Genomic DNA, 20,264 nt, shown 5'->3' with positions numbered 1-20,264 from the left:
AACAATTTCACAGATTATTTCAATGAATTCTTTGGCACCTTTAAAAAGCGAAAAGGATGAAGAGACACTAGCCAAATGTGCATAATTAATGTATCCCATTAAAGACTCAGAAAAAGAGGTGTGTTTGTGTGGGAGCAGAAGAACATGGAGACAGATAGAGAGATGGATAGAAAGAGAGCGATGAGGTGGTGGGACCAGAGAGCAGCACAGGCAAATGTGAAAACATCTAGATGGCGAGTCTGCTCTCATTTTCCAATAGAGTGAACAGAGGAAAATTGGATTTGCATTCCAGGGGGAAAAGCAGCCAGTTAATGTTATTTCCTGGAGCATGTCAATGTGTGTGTCCTACCTGTCTTTGTGCCGATGTTGCCATTTGAATCTGGCAGAACTTCACAGCTTGATCCAATGCTACATCCTCATCCACCTACAAAAAGCAGAGTGCAATAGAAACAAGATGAATAAAGTGTTAACATTGCTCATATCCAGGCCCCACAACATTTACAAAAAACATTTATAAAACGTTGAGTTCCAAGATCCTCTGTGTTAAATCATCATAACTGTGAATTCCTGACTAGTAAAAACATCCACATATTTGCCAAACTTGAGATTAAAAGTTGGAAACTCTGACTTTTACAAAAGCTTTGAATTTTTCTTTCTGAATGATGTGACAGCATGTAGAAACAATCTTTATGGAAGCCGACTCTTAAATTGAGTGAAGTTAAGTGTGTGTTATTTGAATATGTTGACATTTCACATTGCAAAGAGGTTAGGTAATCATAACAGAGAAAATTTACATAGACGTGTTCAAGGTGTTGTAGCAAAAATACATTAAGTCTAACAGTTAAAGAGAGGATAAAGAAACCATTACTAACATTATATTCATACATTTAACTAGGGCTCTGTAATATTGAAGAAAAATGCTATGTGCAATATCACGCTAAAAAATGCGACATTGCGCTATTCAATTTGCCATACAATATTTCTTTTCAAAATGTAATGTATTACAATATATTTTTTAAATTTAGATTAAATATTACAATTATCGGAGAAAAACAATATCACAACAACATCTGAAAGTGAACAGTCATGGTTAACTGTTGCTGAAAACAAATCAGACATTTATCAATGTAAACAAACAAACAAACAAACAAACAAAAATAAATAAATATCAGCACTATCATCCACAGTTTTGCACGCATATCCCGACCCATATCCATGTGTCAAGTACTACTGTATGTTATCAACACTGACCCAAAACTTTGACCATAAATTACGTTTTGAAGTATTCAAATTAAATTGCTCAATTAAATTGCTTATTTATTTACCATTGTGATATGCACATGTGCAATATTTCAGCTATTTCGATATGTAGTTTAGAGTTCTCAACGGGCCTGAAAATTACAACCCGACCCGTGGCTTTTAAAGCCCGGACCCGATTTAACCCGACACATCAACGTGAATTATCTGTCCGAACCCGACCCGCGGCCCGACGCCACCGATCCCCCCCTGCCTTTTTTTCTTCATACACGTAGGCTATTATCATGAACAGCAGACAGGAATTCAAATCAAGCTTTAATGTCCATGCCTTTTAACAATACAAACAACTGAAACAATAAACTTTAAAGGAACAGTATGTAGGATTGTGGCCAAAACTGGTACTGCAATCACAAAACGTGTGGCTAAAACTGGTACTGCAATCACACAGCTGGTGGCCAATATACCAAACGACAACATAAACATCAGTTGAGGGCTGCAACTCCACTTTTTAAATGACAATATCCTGGCCGGACCGCTGTTGTGAGTGATATAAATATTTGAAATGAAAATGATTTATTAATGTCTAGTGACATTTCAGGACCATTTAATGATTAATTGATATAAATTTCTTACATACTGTTCCTTTAAATATAGGCTATATAAATATGCCTTAAATAAAAATCACACAATAATAAATAAAAAGAACTCAAACAAGTACCCAGCCAGCAGCTTTTCCTCCTGTAGTAGCAAGCAACGGTGAATTCACCTGCGGCAAGTTTACTTTTCTCCATCTCTTCTTCTCCAGGCAACAGGCGTGCACGCAGTGATAGCAATAAGATTAATAATTTTTTTCACGGAGCGTAAAAGATTAAGCCAGAGGTCCGACCCGACCCGACTCATTTGCTTATATTTTTGACCCGAACCTGGTGAGAACTCTAATGTAGTTTGCAACCCTACATTTAAAGAGACACTCCACTTTTACACAGCAGCCAAAAATAGTCCCCTTAGTTACTTTCAATAGCAGAGGACTATTTTCGGGCACTACATAATATCATTGTGCATGCTGCAGCCATGTTACGGCAGCAAAGTCCTTGATTATTACGCCAGAACGAGAGTATAGTTCCTAACCATTTCTGCATAGAAAATCACATTTTTTAATTTTCTGTCGGTCTTAGTACACGATATAATTCCAGAAGAGTCAAGTTTTAAATAGCAAAATATATCAAAACTCTTTGGTTATTTTTAGTGCAATGCTAAAGGTTTATTCAGATTCAATGGATATGCTAAATGTGGTACCACCAGACCTGGAGATCAGCTGAATGGATTCCAAAATGATAAGAATCAAATGTTTAATTCTAGGGGAGTTGGAAAATAAGTATATTTTTTAAGTGGAGTGTCCCTTTAAAGGTGGCTTCTGTAAATTTTAGAGGCGTCTCGTGGTAAGATTGTGAATTGCAAGCAACAGCTCACCCCTCAATTTCAAAGTGAATATGGCAGCCAATACAGTATAAACATGTCGTCATCTAAGACAACGTATAACAGTTTGTCTGTTTATACTATAGTTTATTATGTAAGGTTTTATATACCACTTATAATATAAGCTTATGTAATAAAGGATTTCGAATTTGAAGTAAGAGCTCCAAAAACATAGAAAACATGATTCTATAAACACTAGTGTGCAAAAACAAATGCTAATAACAATAATAATAATAATAATAATAAAAATGCACTCCAAATAGTGTACAAACTAAATACATTTTAAAAGCAAACACGCAGTGAGCAGAGCATGCAGTAGACTTAAAAACACACGGCTGGTCTCTATTTAGCCACTGTGTGTGTATGTGTGTGGAAAACACGCAAGCTGGCAGTAAAGCTTTTAGAAATCAGTTGATGATGATTTTGGGAGATGAGGTCTGCGCTAATGAAGGACCATAATCAGATCATCCAGAAATATGGGATAAAAGCAGAGCAGACACACAAACACCAGAATGAAGTCTCATGAGGATGCAGTAAGAACGCATAATCTCTACCAGCATTAAGATGCCAATATGTGCAGATGGCATGGTAGTGCACTGAAAATGAACAAGCCAAAACAAAGTTCTGTCTGGACAAAACAAAACAAGAACTTTCATAAATAAACTCGATTTTTACAGCCATTTACGAAAATATAAGTGGCACTTGCCTGTGAACAATGTAATGGATGTAATCGGTGGTTGTCAGGGCATTCATAATTTGTAATGAAAAAATACAAAACATTACAACCAATGTTCCCTTTAAGTTGCGCGCGTGTACGACCACGTACGCTTATTGAAGGTCTAGTGTGCAGTGCAATTTAAGCCTGCAGACTAAAACAAAATATCTGAAGACTCAAACCCAGAAATCCAGACTAATAGCGCTTGTCAAACAAGTTGCCAAAAAGATGCTGCGAATCATAGCATATTGTTCTCCTGCAGAGAATACACTTGCGTAACCAAACTCTTGAGATGAATGATCCACGACCACGTGAAAAGCATAATAAAAAGGACCTCAGCATTATAAAGTAACGTGTGTGTGTGTTCTTCAACCGCAGGAACACACAGAGAAGCAGAACGATGAGTTTGCAAAGCACTCTACTTAATAAAATGACCTGCTTTTAAACAGAATGTGCCATTTATGATCATTCATTTTCATAAACTGAAAGCTTAGGTTCAGGTAAATGGGAAATCGTTCATGTCACAATAAAATGAAAATGTATTGCATTGCAAATACCTTAAAATAAGTAAACAATCTATTATCGACCTTAAAAATATAAATTAATTGCACAAAAAGTACAACAGCAGCATGCATAATAGTGCCAATGTACTGTCTTAAAATACCGTGGATGTGTGACAATATGGTTTGTTTCTATTTATAAAACAGTTAAGTTACAGTCCTTGATTGTGATTGGTCAATAGTTGAGCTTTACTCGCTTTGCGTTGTGCCTAATACGATAAAGCAGCTTCTCGTACCTTACTGCTTACTTAAATATCTCTATTTAACACATTTACTATCAGGGGGTCCCTGCTCCATGCCTCTCTCATCTCACCTCTGTTTGTTTCAATGAACCCCACCCTATGGGGTAAGTTGTCACGTTTGCTCTCCTGTCACTTTCGGTGTAATTGTACGACAAGTGTTCATTTGTAACAGAGATGTGTGTGTGTTAATTGTGAAAAAAAATTATTCATCTAACTTAAATATTTTTTGAATGATAGAGCCAAAGTCAAAAAGCGTTACCCCTACTACTAAAATGAATTTTGGTCTAACCAGAATTTGAGTAGATAAATGGCTGCTCACTTTAGCTACCAACACTAATAAAGGAAATTTGTGATTGACCAATATACTGCTGTGACCGATATATTGGCAGGACGATATTTGGATTTTTTTTTTCGGCATTGGCTGGCAAATATTTGTAGTTGGCGATAAATCTTTCTGAAATGAAAAGACATTAAGATGTAAAGTCAATGTTAGACACACATCACTGTTCGTATATTTAAAAATATAGTTCCGTTAATACGCATAAGCAATGGTCTGTGTGTGATGTAAATTTAGTCAACTGAATAGTACTCACGCACTGTACGCAGACCACGTACTTTGTAGGTGTAGGTCGTGCATACATGTACAGGAGAATGTAGTATGCCGCCCAGAAGATACATTACATTTTGTCGCAAAGTGCATGCATCGAACATCTGTGTACATGTACGAGTCAAATAAACAATGCAAGGTTGTGCGTTCGACCGTGCGCGTAAGCTAGCGTACACGTAAAAAACAAACTAAACTCCGGCATTAAGTCTGACTCAAATAGTTCCAGTTTTAGCTCCCTATTTTTCCAAGGACATATAAGTCTCATGCACAATAAATGTTCATTTAGTTTCACAATTATTCCGTTTGTACTGTAATTATGTTGTTTATGTGTTGTGTTGTTTATGTGTCATATCGGCCAGACAGCCTCATTGTTTTCTCAATATCGGCATCGTAATAAGTGGAACATACAAAAGCACGAATCAGACACCTTTGAAGCCACACTGACATCTTAAAGTATGAAAAACAGGCTGCTTACACAAGTTCTGAAGCACCTATTGATTTTTTGATTCTTCCAAATTTCTGACACGCAGAGGCTGATGGGTTAGAGAACAAAATGACCTAAAAAGACCTCTCACTGGAGTACTTGTGGTCATGGCAACCAGAGGAGCAGCCTGAGATTGGGCATCCCTAGTGTCTGTTTAAAGTCAAATAGTTAGAGCATAGTGCTTTCTTATTTAATAGTGTGTGGGAGTGTGTGTGTGTGTGTGAGAGAGAGAGAGAGAGAGAAAGAGAGAGAGAGATATTTGCTACTCTTCACGATTAGTGCACAGACCCTTATGCTTAAAAATAATCTAACAAGTGAAAAACTATTCGGTAAGATGGGCGAGGCACATGTGAAGAGCACCTCTAACCACTGAGCAATGCAATGCAAATTGCAATGAGAGTCAAAGCATTATTTTGTGATTCAATTAAATATAAGTTAATTATATAAGTTAGCTTAAATATAAGTTAGCATTAGCATGCATATTTAAATGCATGCATGCTAATGCTAAAATCATCCTTCTCCGTTAGCAGTGTTAAAAACCATCCTGCATGCATCGAGAGGAATTCTCAGGTGCTGTTTTTTTGCCGGTCGAGAAGTGTTGTGCATGTATGTGTGTGAATTCACCATCAGGACTTGTTCCACCGGTCGGTGTGGTGTAAGATTTCAGGCGTATGACTCAAAACAATCTGCACAACAACCTTGACACCGCAGAGCCTCATGAAGACACATTTATCAGATACACACACACACCTAGCTAACTTACTGTTGTCTCGGACAAGGGTTGACATTTTCCATGTCACTGTAAACTATATATTATCTGATCGTGGGGCAAGAACACAAATTATAGTATATACTTTGCTGGTGACAGCGTTGTACAAACCTTTAGAAATACTGCAAGTATGCAAAGTCTGGAATGCAGTACATGAACGAAAAGTATGCACTTTGCTGCCAGCAGTAAAGTACGTTTTACGAATAGCGCAAGTATGCAAATGAGTATGCAGCTAATGTTCTTGACTGGTGAAAGTTAATATTAGTAAGACTGGTCAGTATTGCCAGTACAGGGACATTCAACTGCGCATCAAAACTACTACCAATATAAGACTTTTATTTAATATAAGCAAATTATTTTAGTTGTACAAGACTCTCCTATAATGTTAGCTAACAAAAGCATAAATTAAACTTGTTATCTAAATCGTGCATGCTTTCCACAGGCATGCAAACAGTGTACCACAGCCGTTTAAGAGCTCAACATCAATAGAGGAAGCAGCGGTGAAGCTGGAGTAATACTCAATCTCAGGGTTGTAGTCGCTGCAAAACCTTTAATCCAGTACTTACTGGAGCTTAAATCAATGTTTATGATGTGATTTTATGATGGTAAAATGTTTGATGCACAGAGTTACAAATCACATGGCGCTCGGTTGACCTCTACATTTGTAAACAGGACAGCTAAACCGAAGGATTTGGTTATGGTAACCATGTACCACTGTAGGTTTACAATATAAAGCCCAAAAGTTGATGCAGTGCCCTCTGGAAGGGGTGTATGTGTCCGTAACATGCTACCCAGTTTAGCAAACTACCATTTTTGATATCACTTTATTTATACGCGTGTATTCAATATATTACAAAAGTATTATGGATGCACTACGGCTGTGTTTACAATGTATCTGGTTGTATGTTTTTGTGACAGTTAACACAATGCAATACTAACCTAACTGTTGGTTTTAACTTATAGGGGTGATTTCCCTGCCTAGCCAGGACTAGACCTTAGTTTAATTAGGAAATATAACTAGTTTTAACAAACATGTCTCACTAAAAACATTACTTGTGTGCATTTTGAGGCAAAACAAAGGGCACTGATGTATTTTAAGATGTCATGGAAAGTTGTTTTCTTACATTTATTTTAGTCTAGGACTAGTTTAATCCCTGTCCAGGAAACTACCACCAAAAAAGTTTTAAATTGAACTATTACACAGGTCTGATTCAAACAGGTCAACTGCAGCATAATGTGGCATTCACACCAGACACGGAAGAGGCGGAACATTTTTGGAAATAAAAAAAATCTATAATTTTGACCCATACATTGTATTGTTGGCTATTGCTATAAACATACCCATGCTACTAATGACTTTAGCACCTTTAGCATTATACATGCAGGCTTCTGATTTTATACATTTTAAGTACAACCTTTCCACAATCAACAAGATTCAGTTAGCAGGAAAGGGCGCGTTACAGAAGAGCCAATTTGATCAGTGAGTGAGTCAGTGTCCAGAGGCCACATTAAAATCTCTCTCCTTTCTGCTGTCATCTCAATCAGTGAGTCAGTGAGATGTGCTCTACACCGAGAGGGTAAAACAGTGCTTCATAACAAACACCCACAAACACACACATGCACGGACCAGCGCACAGACTGCATTTAGATGCAGGAAGCGAGACGCACACAGACACACACACTGAGACAGCCGATGCAATTACACAGGCAGGGGAAATGAGAGGTAATGCAATGTTTGTGAGGTAAAGCTGATAATGGATTAGAAGAGTGTGTGTTGTGAATGTGTGTGTGCTTACTGCCAGTTCTTAATATCTCAAACTAATAGCATACTTTGTTAGTTAGTTTACTTTATGTTGGTATTTGGGGAAAATGCACAATGAGATATAATATATAATGTTTTGCGTTTCTTCAAGATTTTTTTTTTTTTTAACTAAACTCTATAAATTTACACTTTCTGTTGTGAGAGGCTGCCAGGCTATTTCTATACAGTTTTTAAGGTGTTCAGAGATGTACAGTATATAGCATGCTGTTTTGTAGTTGTTTACAGATTCTCTTTAATATTTTAAAAGGAGAGTTCACACAAAAATGAATAATCTAACATCATTTACTAGGGCCGGACAATTAATCGGAAAAACTAATTGGGATTATAATTACAGGTGAAACAATTACATTATTGCAAAAAGCCTTAATTACAGCTGTCCATATTTATTTCTGTGCGTTTCGACAGTATGTCTGAGCACCAAATACTAGGGATGCTCCGATCGATCGATCGGCCGCCGATCGTAATCGGCCGATAACGGCATTAAATGACGCGATCAGCACTCGCTAAATTTGCCGATCTTTCTGTTTACTTTTGTCATCATAGCGTTCCTGATGCGGCTGCAATTAGAGACCATTTTAAACAGTGCAAGCATTTTGTAACCCGTTGCTCATGTGTGACATGCAGATTTGGATCTCTCTCTCTGCCTTTACAGAAATATGCATATTTTCTATGAGGACGCGCTCCGGTCCTCAGCGCGATGCGTCTTCACATCCCTATTAAACAGCGTATACAACACATATCTATCGCGGACAATTGCATCCTCATGACGAAAGTTTATAACTTGCATTCAAGTGTACAGTATTTGAGATTGTGTGTGTCTAAAAGATGTGTCTGAAGAATTCTTATACAATAGCGCACTTGACTCAGCACTATAATGACAAATGTTATGGAGCTCGTGTGCTACACTATCATTAGCAACACCAGTAATTTTCTACAGTTCCATTTTTATTCAATTGGATCTCGTGCTCTCCCCCCATGAATGCCTTAATATCTCTGTAATATAACAGTACAGTTCTCTCACACACGAAGAGCCATCACCACTTAACAATGACAATCAAAATAATTTTTTTATTAGTGTGTTCACTAAGACGAGCATCACTATTACAAGTGATCTGTGGTTTTAAATCAATCTCAAACCAAAGCATCAAGCTTGAGCATGTTACTTATTCCGTGCCATTTGTGCTACAGACATGAATGATCATGCACCAAATAACATTGTGCGGACTGCTGAGGGGAGCTGTGCTGTTGTAGTTTTGGCAAATCGATCAAACTTTCGATTTTTGTATGGCAGATAATAAAACAGGCAAAAATACCCTACGCCTACACTGAAGAAGGCATCAGAGTCATATCTGGAGTACAAAATATCACATAAGGTGTGCTCTTTTGACATAAACATGTAAGTATCCACCCAAAAAACACCCTTGCAATAGCTTAGCAACATGCTAGCATTGTAGCAGCAGACCTTGCATGGGCAAACCCTCAAACATTATCAGAAATCCAGATCTGGTTCAGATTTTCTCCTCGCATAGATATTTATATCAATGCCAAGCCTGCTCAAAAACCTTTGTACTCCTATTTTAATCAATCCGTTGTTAAAAGTTCGGCATGATGAAGATTTTACGGAATTCCCCACAATTTTTTTAATTGTGCTTTAATCTCTATTTTGTTTTAAAAAGCTGGTGGAATTTCCCAGTCAAAATGGTTATAGATTTACTAAACAACCATCTATATTGACATTGCCATGTCATGCTTTAACTAATCAGACTTTAAAAATTAGGGTCAACTTCTTTCCTACCTGTTTAATCAGCATGTACGTCTCGGACATGATCTTCTCAATGCGCTTCAGGTCATAGGTCATTCCCTTCTGTCCTTGCTGCCACACGCGATATGCATCCAAAAGGAGCGTCTTGCCTGACTCCTTGTCATCCAGCAGCTTCCGTTTCCTGCTGGGCCGCTGTGGTAACCCCAGCTCAGGGGTGCTGGACAGTGGCATTGGGATGCCTTGCACTGGCGTGGTGGGCGTTGTCAGCATCCCTTTCACAGCATTCGCCTGATTCTGGAGCTGTTGCTGTTTTGAGCTAATGCTCAACTCCTCCAGCGACAGCTCCGATGCCCGGCTGCTTTCTGGAATCTTGCCTGCCTCCTCCGATGTTGATTTTACAATCCTCCGCTCTTGCGGGACACCATCAGTAGGAGTTTGAGGGTCTCTAATTTTTGAGCCACTTGGCCACGTTCCCAGGCCAAGTTCCATAGGCTCTCCGTGCCCAGAAGTGCCTTCTCTGGGGTGAGTGGACGTCCCTGTCACCTGAGTCTGAGTTAAAGGTTGCAATGAAAGCTGGAGTGGTGCTTGATGGGGCAGTGGCATGGCGGGAAGAGGTGCAGTAACGCTTTCGGTGATAGTAGGGGTTTCGGCGAGCCCTGGTTTAGACTGGGTGGTGTGGGAGCATTTGGGGTCCTCCACAGCAGGAGGCCGGTTGGACACATCAGATGTAGTCATCTCACCCATAGAGGAGGTTGATGGTTTAAGGGGATCACTTACCTGATTGACAGAAAATTACAGAGAAGAGAAATATTAAGAGAAAAAGAAATAAGCATGCTGCAAAGTGCAACCAATCTGTTATATCATAAATTAAGGGACAAAATGATAGTGTTAAATGATGAATCTGCACATGAAACACTACATAAACATATAAACAACAATAAGAACTTGATTTTCAAAACAGGGGGACTTTAAATTTTAGGTCTAAATTTAATTTTGAATCCCAGATTAGCATGGTGTCTAGGGCTACAACAACTAATTGAATATTGGATAATAAGCGATAAAGAGAGCAAATTCATCATTATTGATGTCATAATTGATTTGTTTGGTCTGTGACGTCACTTGCTCAGCACCCCACTGCAACATTGCGAACTGCGCAGAGGCAAAATAATCTAAAATATTATTGACCATAATTGAATATTCAATTAGTTAACGCAGCCCTGATGGTCTCAGACATTTGGATCACCATATTCTGTTTATTCGCACAAACATTTAGAGGTGGCACAAAGATGCCCAACTCAACAGTGTAAAACCACTTTGAGAGGGATAAAGTTGAGCAATGCTATCACTTTTCTTTGAGCAGTGAAGATGGCATAAACTAATGTGTTAGCACAAACATAAGCATATCGTTGGCTGTCAGATCTGGCTTGAGGCTTATTTTCCAAACATGGCGCTGACTCCACAGGAAACACATGGCCACTACCAAGGCCACTGTTCAACTTTTATCTCTAGTGAACAAAACGACAAAAGACACAAAAAAACAAGAAATGTAAAAGTATAAACACAATGTAGTTGTCATACCCCTGTGAGTTTATCCAGATTGTCTTCCAACACTTTTACAGTAAAGAAAAATGCACGCTTGGCCAAACCTTGTCGGTCCACATCTCGCAAGTACTTCCTATAATACACAACACACAAACAGGTATAATATTTCTTAGCATTAAAAATGTTTAATAGAAAATACATAGAAATCCTAACACAAACACTAAAAATAATGCATGAGATACTGCAGCACAAGTACCCCCCCCGGTCCACACAAACAAAAATGATGCATTTTTGCACACACTTAAAGGTGCAGTGTGTAAATTTTAGCGGCATCTAGTGGTGAGGTTGCAAATTGCAACCAACGGCTCAGTCCACTGCTCACCTCTCACTTGAAAACACTCAGAGATGCTACACTAGCCACCACTGGACAAACATGTCATCAAACAAGAAGTAAAAAAAGTTTGTCCGTTAAGGGCTTTTGTAGAAACATGGCGGCACAAAATGGCGTCTTCCATGTAAGGGGACCCTCAGCGTATGTAGATTAAAACGTCTCATTCTAAGGTAATAAACACATAACGGTTCATTATGAAAGGTCTTCATACACCCCTGATAATATAGTTTTGTATATTATGTTGCATTTCTGTCAAGAAATCCTTCTAAAAATTACACACTGCACCTTTAAAAAGTGTCAATTTTAACATGTTATAATAAATTATCTATGGGGTATTTTGAGCTAAAACTTCACATACACACTCTGGGGAGGCCAAAGATTTATTTAACATCTTGAAACTGGAGCACAATAGGTGACCTTTAAAAAATAGCTGATTGCTGATTACATAAAACACAAAGCAAAGCAAGTCTCTGAAGAAGGAGAGATGCAGTTATCTTACTTTCCCTGGTCAGGGGTTCTCTGAAGCATAAGGGAGATCTTGAATAATGTGTGATGGTCTTTCAATTGAAACAGGACATCCAGCAACAGCACGATGGATCTGTTCATATGAGATGCAAAACTACCAGGACGATCGATCTCATCTACTGGAATCCGCCAGATGCCCTAAGGAAGAGAAAGAGAGATCCATTAGCACAGGAGAGTTTCTTCTGAAGTGAAATAATACATAATACATTTTAAAGTCTGCATAGAGCATTTCTACACTACAAAAAAATGTGTTAATAACCACCCAGGGCAAATTTGAATGATAAAAACGACCAATAAAATAAGTTATTCAAATTTTGGAAAAATATGGCAGATTCTCCGCTCTTAAACGCTCATAGCATGTCCGCTGGCGGCACCAAAACCACGCCCACTCACGAAAAAGCTGGAGTCTCTCTCAAATTTCACATACTGCTACAACCTAAATGGTTGCTCCCCATTGTGTTAGGGGCGGGCCATGCTCAGTTGCTCCAACACATCATCGAGCCAACGCCCAAATAACCCCAAATCAAAAATTGTGAAAGACTGTATAACGGTCTAACTCCACAATTCAGTTCTACATAGTCATTACTAACTCATAATTGACTTTACACAAACTTTAACATTTAGCATATTGGGCGCTTCATATGTCACACATCTACAGCAGAATAGAAATCGACACGTAAGTTCAAATATGGCAACGTTGAATCTCATTGGTTCGTGTTCTAGTTGTCATACGCGTGTTTCGCTACCGGACAGACTACAGTTGACAGCCAACAAGTGTGTATGCTCTGCGCTTGTGTGAGAGAACTTACAGTGAATCTCCCATACCAGCAGGTGGCGGTAGACTGTATTCTCTTTGATAAAGCTACGCCACTGATTCGACATGCACCCAAAAACAGCAGACGCCAGAGGCAACAAAACTAAAGCCAGCCAACGCTTCAAAAACACCCGGCCCTGCCTGATGCCAACTGTTGGCTCGGTGTGTTTCAGACTTTATATGTTTTTTTCAAATAGCCAGTTTACTCGTAAATATCATATACTATATGTAATGGTTGCATTGGGCTTCAACACAAAAGCAAAATTAAAATCTAAGAGAAAGATATTTGGAAAATATATTACTTACTTATATTATCACAGTATATTACTAAAAGGTAAAGGTAATATACACTAAGTGTAAAAACTGCAGTAAATTCGAGATAGGTGGGGGCATAATATTGTTGTTAAGGCCATCTGCTCTTGGCTCTTGATGTGTTGGGATCTGGCCATAAAGAAAATCTGCCCGCAGATGAGAGATCTGCCTCTACCCACTCTCCTGCCAATCCATATTCCCTCTTCTTCATCTCCATCCGTTCATCTTTCAAGTATATGTGGCTGGAAAACGGTAGACTAACTGAAGCTGTTGACAGCGAACTGAAAAGGGATGAAACATACGCAGATTTCATGTCGACTTCAAGTATGTGCACTTGGAATGCACTGCCCCACGCATTTTACATTCGCTGTGCGTTCTTGCATACAGTGCGCGCATCTGTGCTCTTTTGATGTCCCACTCATCCTTTAATGAAGCAATTCGTGAGACTGCTAATACAACAAGCAGATAACTTCTCTGAGAAAACATCAATTACATCCATTTTCAAACGGAAAGCTATATCATGTGGAATTAAGCATCTTCAGTTCAATGATCAAAAAAGCATAACCCAGTTTTTTCATAGCGCTCCTGTGTAACTGCCCTAGAAAAAAGGAATGCAATGGGGGGAATCGAGACTGTTTGGATTTGGGCTGGCAGATGACCATGTTTGGACGTTCTGACATTCCAGAAAATGTAGGTAATGGCACCGAGAACCCTGTGGAAACAGAATAAGCGGGTGCAGGCGAGAACAAACATGCAGGAGGCAGAAAGAGGAACCATAAAAAAGATTGAAAGATCTAGATGTTTATTTGCATGCGACAAATCTGCAGCTGCCAGTCATTCGTAAAGCAAACAATCCAATTGGTAAACGTTGGGAAAATGAGAAGAGGAGGGAAGGGTGATGGGGGAAGTTTGAGCATTAGTGGGTTGATTAGAAGAAACAAATAAACTTCTTATATTTGGGAAGCTGAAAAGCTCATTTCACAGCAGTCGCATACACATTACCCAGGGAAGATTTTCCTCCTGTGAATAATAAACACTACACCTTTACAAGCCCACACTATGGCTAATGGCATGACACAAAGTTCTGCAGTCAGAGAGAAAGTGTGCGTTTCTAAAAGGCTTTTGACCTTTCACAGCAGGGATTACCCAAAGCCCATCGAGCAATACACAGAAAATAGATGGATACAGAAAAGAGGCATGAGGGGGTGTGTCCTGATGGAAAAATATGTGATAGGACATGTCCTGATGGATCAACGAATGGAATGCTATTAGACGGGTCTCTGGCACAGACCCCTTAAACCGCTGTGGCCAAACAACACGATTACACACACATGTTCATTAGTTCAGTCGTTCCTGCTGTGTTCAGTGTAGTACAACAGTAGCAACTCGTTGAACAGCATGTTTTGTGGATTTCCCATTAAAGGAATCGTTCATCCAAATATGAAAATACTTACTTACCGTCGTGCCATGGGAGAAAACAATAAATATTTTAAGCGCATTTACAGATCAACATTAATCGTCTTCTCTCACAAACATTTTAGTTCGCTTCAGAAGACATTTATAAACCCACTGGGATTACTTTTCGGAGCTTCGCTTTGTTGAGTACCGTATAAAAAGATAACGTGACAACATTTTAAAGCGTCCATAACACATGCTGTTTCTGCGTATCTGATGTTAATCTGGAGTACCTATAGAGTAGTATGACATCCTTTATATCTCCGAAGAGTCTTTAGTTTTATCAGATTTATAAAAGACAGATTAGCTTTCACGATTCTTTCAGATAACGTGTGAAAAAATTCAGAATGAGGAGTTACGAACGGTGGGAGGGGCCAACACTCGTATAGATAACTTATGATTTACTACATGTTTGTGTCGTTTATATAATATGCACTTACGCGCCCATTTCCAACATAACACAGAAGCCTTACTTAAAGGGATAGTTCGGCCAAACTATCCTTTTTAACTATCCTTTTTAACGCATGCAACTCGTGACCCGGTTGAGACTTTTCAATGAACTCCAGCGTTAAACAAACACTCACAAAATTCTGCTCCCACCCCGGATAAACAAACAAACTATATCCATTGTTTCTATAATGCTGGCTTTCTTCTTACATCCAAAAACACAGTTCTTCATTTGTGCTATTGATGAGTTTGATATACAACAAAGCTGTCACGTGATGTGATGCCTTTAACTTTAGCGTCCTCAGTTCTTACTCTCCCACAGATTGACGTGTGGGCGTGGTTTTCCGAGGGAATTGCCTATAAAAAGAAGTGATACGCATGGGCTCCCCCCCCTTAAACGTCAGCTGGACCTGTTTTCGGAAAAACTTTCTGAAACTTTCGGCACAGAAATACTCTGAATCACAACCAACTGCTTTTTTGACACTTTGCATTTTTTTAACATGAGGAAACCAACTCTTAAACTGTGTTAATAAGTACGAAATACCATTGACCCCCCCCCCCAATATAAAATTATTGGTTTGTGTTCAACTGAAGAAAGAAAGTCAAACAGATCAGGGATGGCATGAATAAATTGTGAATAAATAATGAGAATTAAAAATAAATATTATTTTATATTAATAGTAAATAATTTTTTATAACATTTTAACTACACTGTAAAAAAATGCAGAATTTTTGTCAAATCAACATATATTTTTATGTTACTTTACCTTACAAAAAAGTAGATATTGTTATGTCAACTTCTCAAAGGTCAATGTTAAATAGTAGGTTGAGCTGATTTGCAAAAGCAAGTTGTTTTAACTTAATGCAGCAATATTCTTACAGTGTACATTCAAACATGCCAACTGCTCACAAGGATGTTCGACATTGTTGACATTTGCAAACAAACCCAAAAACAAAGAAAGTCATATGACTTTAAAACAACGTGAGAGTTAGTAAATTATGTCAGAATTTAAATTGTATAAATGTTCCTGTTAACATGGACCCTGGAAAACAAAACCAATCATTAGGGTCGTTTTGACATGGAGAAACTGAATAAATGAGCTTTCCATTGACAACAGGATAAGATAATATTTGGCCGAGATACAACTATTTGAAAATCTGGAATCTAAGGGTGAAAAAAATCAAACTTTTGAGAAAATCCCCTTTAATGTTGTCCTAAGTAACACATACAAATACTTTATATATTTACGCAAAAAAATGTACAAAATATCTATCTTTACTTAATATCCTATAATTTTTGGCATAAATATAATTTTGACCATACAATGTTTTGTTGACTATAACTACAAATATACCCGTGCTACGTATGACAGCTTGTTACTTATGGTTTTGTGGTCCAGGGTTAAATATCACCTTTGTAAACCTTGATTATAAATTCTACTGAAGTTAAAAGTTTAGCAGCTAGCAGCTTGAATTAGGGCTGTCACGATTATGAAATTTGGCTGATGGTTAATTGTCTAATAAATTGTGACGATTAATTGCCTGTTTTAGGGCTTTGACAATTATGCTGATAAATTGCCTATTTTATTGCTTTGAAATTTAATTCTCATACATTTTTTCTTCGTTTATGAAATAATTTTCACATATTGTTGTGATTATAATTATAAATATATAATTCTTTTATAAATTATAATTATATAAATATATATAATTAAATTAAATATTTTGCAAGTTTTACCTGGCAGTAAATATTAATATACAAAACGCATATTAAAAAGCAATCTGATCTGGTCTTGTTTATACAGGCACTGTAGCTCCCCCTTGTGTTCTTTAGAGAGATGTGCAATCATTGCGGTGATCTGAAATCATCGCGATGAGGTCAAACAATCACGGTGAAACGATTATTTAATCATTGTGACAGCCCTAGCTTGAATGAAAAGTGATCATTCTGGTTCTCAAAGTGAAAAACAATCATTTCAGTATAAACTTTCATACTTTGGCTTTTAAGTTATTAAATGAGAACCAGCACTGAGACTTACAAGTTTAAAGAAAGGAGATATGCAACGAGATACCTTTCAAAACTCTAAGTTATGCACAATATACGGGCATGGACCCTGGAATGTAATACATGTGGAGATTGTCTCTCACCGTATTTCTGGGAATCTGTACATCTCCAAGGGCAACAACACAATAAGACCAAAACAGAAACCAAAATGAAGAAAAGCTCTTTCTATATTCGTTTTGAGCCATTAAAAAGAGAGAGAGAGAAAGAAAAACATCACTGCTTTCATTGCAAACCAAAACCCCTTGATGACTAACGAGGATGAACTCAGCCAATCATCTGCTTCTCATTAGCATAGCATTAGTTTAAGAAGGAAAGGTTTAAGACTTCCAAAAAAAGACTCAAACAGGTAATTGAAAATACGCAATACATGATTACTGATTAAAAAGACTAAAAACGAAAGGAACAAAAAAGAAAGAAAGATGTCATGTTTGCCTCGGGCCTACAGCTGCTCCTAATGTCATCGATTTAATTTATCTGCACAAACACTGAATTGAAGAGAGCACACATTTAGAGAGACGCAAGACTTTCCTCACCATGTAAAAACACGGTAGTCTTAGCATCTAACCACCCCAAAAAATCTTAAAGGGGTCATATGACGTTGCTAAAAAGAACGCTATTTTGTGTATTTGGTGTAATGCAATGTGATTAAATGTTTTTTTTTCACATTCTGTACATTATTGTTGGTCCTCTATGCCCCGCCTTTCTGAAACTTGCAGATTTGTACAAAGTTCCAGTGCGTTGTGATTGGCCGATAACCCCCTTAACATATTTGGAATATCAGCTCCCAAAGCACAGCGTCTTCACATCATGCCGGCAGCAATAAAACTACTGCAAGAATAAGTTAAGCCTTTCAATTGGGTGGTGTTGTGCAAAAATCCTCCCACACAGTGACATAGATATGTGGAGGCATATTTGAATGAGGCTCGAGGATAAAAACATAAAAATATTTTATCGGCTGTGCCTTTTGTTTACACGGCGGCAGCGTTTTGGGGCATAAGAACGCAAAAAATTAAATAAACCTCCAGAGTGGAAATCTTAAAAACGCTTTACCATCGCGTTCCCATCTAAAGGGTAGAAACGCAAAAGTCTGCTCACGGTGGCTTTCGTTGCGTATGCGTTTACATCACAGGCATGCGCCAGTTCAGGAAAATAACAACAAACATGTCGGATTACTTCCATACGTCGGACCTTCCAGTTGCCATAGTAGCTCTGATAAATATACACAAGTCTTTCCAGCAGTTGTACAAAATATTCACAGCTAGTATTAATTACCTCTATCAAACTATTGATGCGCCAATTCGTCGAAGGCAAGCCAGACGGCTTTGGACGAGACCTGGGAGAACCTGGAAGAAGGTTGTACGCAGGCATGTGGACTTGGTGTTGTTGTGTGTCAGTGCTTCACATTGCCACCTAACTGCCTGGAGTGCATACTACATCCAATATCACACACCTTTGCGTCACCATGCATGCAGATCCCCCCCCCAAAATGTTCGTATAAGCGCAGAATAAAAAAATGTTAATCCAACACCACTTTTGCGTTTTCTATGCAGATAATTTCTGTGCAAACGTAACCTTAGGAAGGCGTAGATGAGCCTTCACTTTTAGGGTTTGAGACTTCCTTTTTGCGACTTTACGAATCTTATATATGCACAGCTTTTAACACTTCAAAGACAAAAAAAAAACATGAAATCGCAGAGACTGATCAACTAAAAAGGCTTTTAATACGACTGGCAATTTATGTGGCAAAACAGCAGAAGCTAAAATGTGTAATAAGCAGATTTCAGGAACACACGTTATTTCAAGCTGCATTCACACCGCCAGCGACTAACAATGGCACACTGTAAAAAATACTTTGCTGCCTTAAAATGTTTTGTTGAATCAACTTAGATTTACAAGTTATGTCAACAGAGATGAGTTGTCACAACTTATAAAATATAGTTGAGAAAAGTCAACTTAATTTTATAAGTTATAATAACTCGCCTGTAGTTATAACAACTCATCTCTAGTCAAGATAAATAATAGTAAGTTGAAATGACTTGTAAATCCAAGTTAATTCAACAAAAAATTTTAAGGCAGCAAAGTTTTTTTACAGTGCAAGAGCGACATGGAAGCTTGGCGACTTTTGGCGACACAAGCAACAGTGAAGCTACGTAACAAAGTTATGTAATTTATGAAAATAATGATCAACTTTTGGGAGCGACTACCAATAGAAGTGAAGCAGTGGAGTTCACTTCATCCATCTTTCATCAGTTACCCAGGGGACGGTTAATTGTTTCTAATTGTTACTAGGATAATCACAATTAAGTAAAGCCTCCTAACAATCTTATTGGAAGAGACAGGCATCACACAGTGATAAACTCGCTGGTGGTATATAAGATTTAAAAATATTATATAACTATTTGGGTGAAAATCAGATAAGATTTGTAATTGCTCAGTATATTAAGATGCAAATGGTCTCAAATGGAAAACTCAACAAATTGCAATAATGCTGCTGTTGGTGAGGCAAAAAAAGGTGTTAATGAAATTTACTGTCATCAAGATTTTTGTTAGTCTTTTATACACCCCTATACAATATCACAACAAACAGTACAACCCGTGATGTTGATTCATAATTAAATGACTCTTATGAGCTGGCTTGCACTGGTTAATAGTAACAAATCATTTGAATTAAATTGATCAAACAAGAATTTACAAACAAGTATTTTTTGTTGTCATATCTGAAAACAAGTTACTGCGATGTATAGGTAAGGTTTAGTCAAATACTGTTGATATTGTGACAACATGTAGTTAAAGATAAATATTCACCATAAAGCTTTGTTTTAATAAAAATGTCAGAAACATCTGTTAATTAAATACCAGAAAACAAGTTACAGCAATGTATAGGTAAGGTTAAGTAAAATACTGTTGATATTGTGACAATGTGTACTTAAATATACATATTCACCACAAAGCTTTGTTGTAATAAAAATGGCAGAATTCTGTTAATTAATTATATTAAAATAAATTACTACGATGTATA

At 37.7% G+C, this 20,264-nt stretch overlaps 1 protein-coding gene across 3 annotated transcripts in view; it reads right to left on the bottom strand.

The window, feature by feature from the left end:
• Positions 1-20,264, bottom strand: part of cabin1 (calcineurin binding protein 1) — a 102,360-nt gene that overhangs the window by 21,251 nt on the left and 60,845 nt on the right. For all 3 annotated transcript variants that reach the window (XM_065247647.2, XM_065247648.2, XM_073816266.1), the window contains 4 exons: positions 12,127-12,290; positions 11,273-11,369; positions 9,728-10,471; positions 350-424 (listed from right to left, as the gene is read on the bottom strand). In XM_065247647.2, the coding sequence (XP_065103719.1) occupies positions 350-424; positions 9,728-10,471; positions 11,273-11,369; positions 12,127-12,290 (1,080 nt within the window). The remainder of the gene's footprint in view (positions 1-349; positions 425-9,727; positions 10,472-11,272; positions 11,370-12,126; positions 12,291-20,264) is intronic.

This window comes from Paramisgurnus dabryanus, chromosome 11 (assembly GCF_030506205.2).
Source record: "Paramisgurnus dabryanus chromosome 11, PD_genome_1.1, whole genome shotgun sequence".
In the NCBI taxonomy this organism is placed as follows: Eukaryota; Metazoa; Chordata; class Actinopteri; order Cypriniformes; family Cobitidae; genus Paramisgurnus; species Paramisgurnus dabryanus.
Note: the sequence above shows the minus strand (reverse complement) of the source record. Positions and strands in the feature narration are given on the sequence as shown.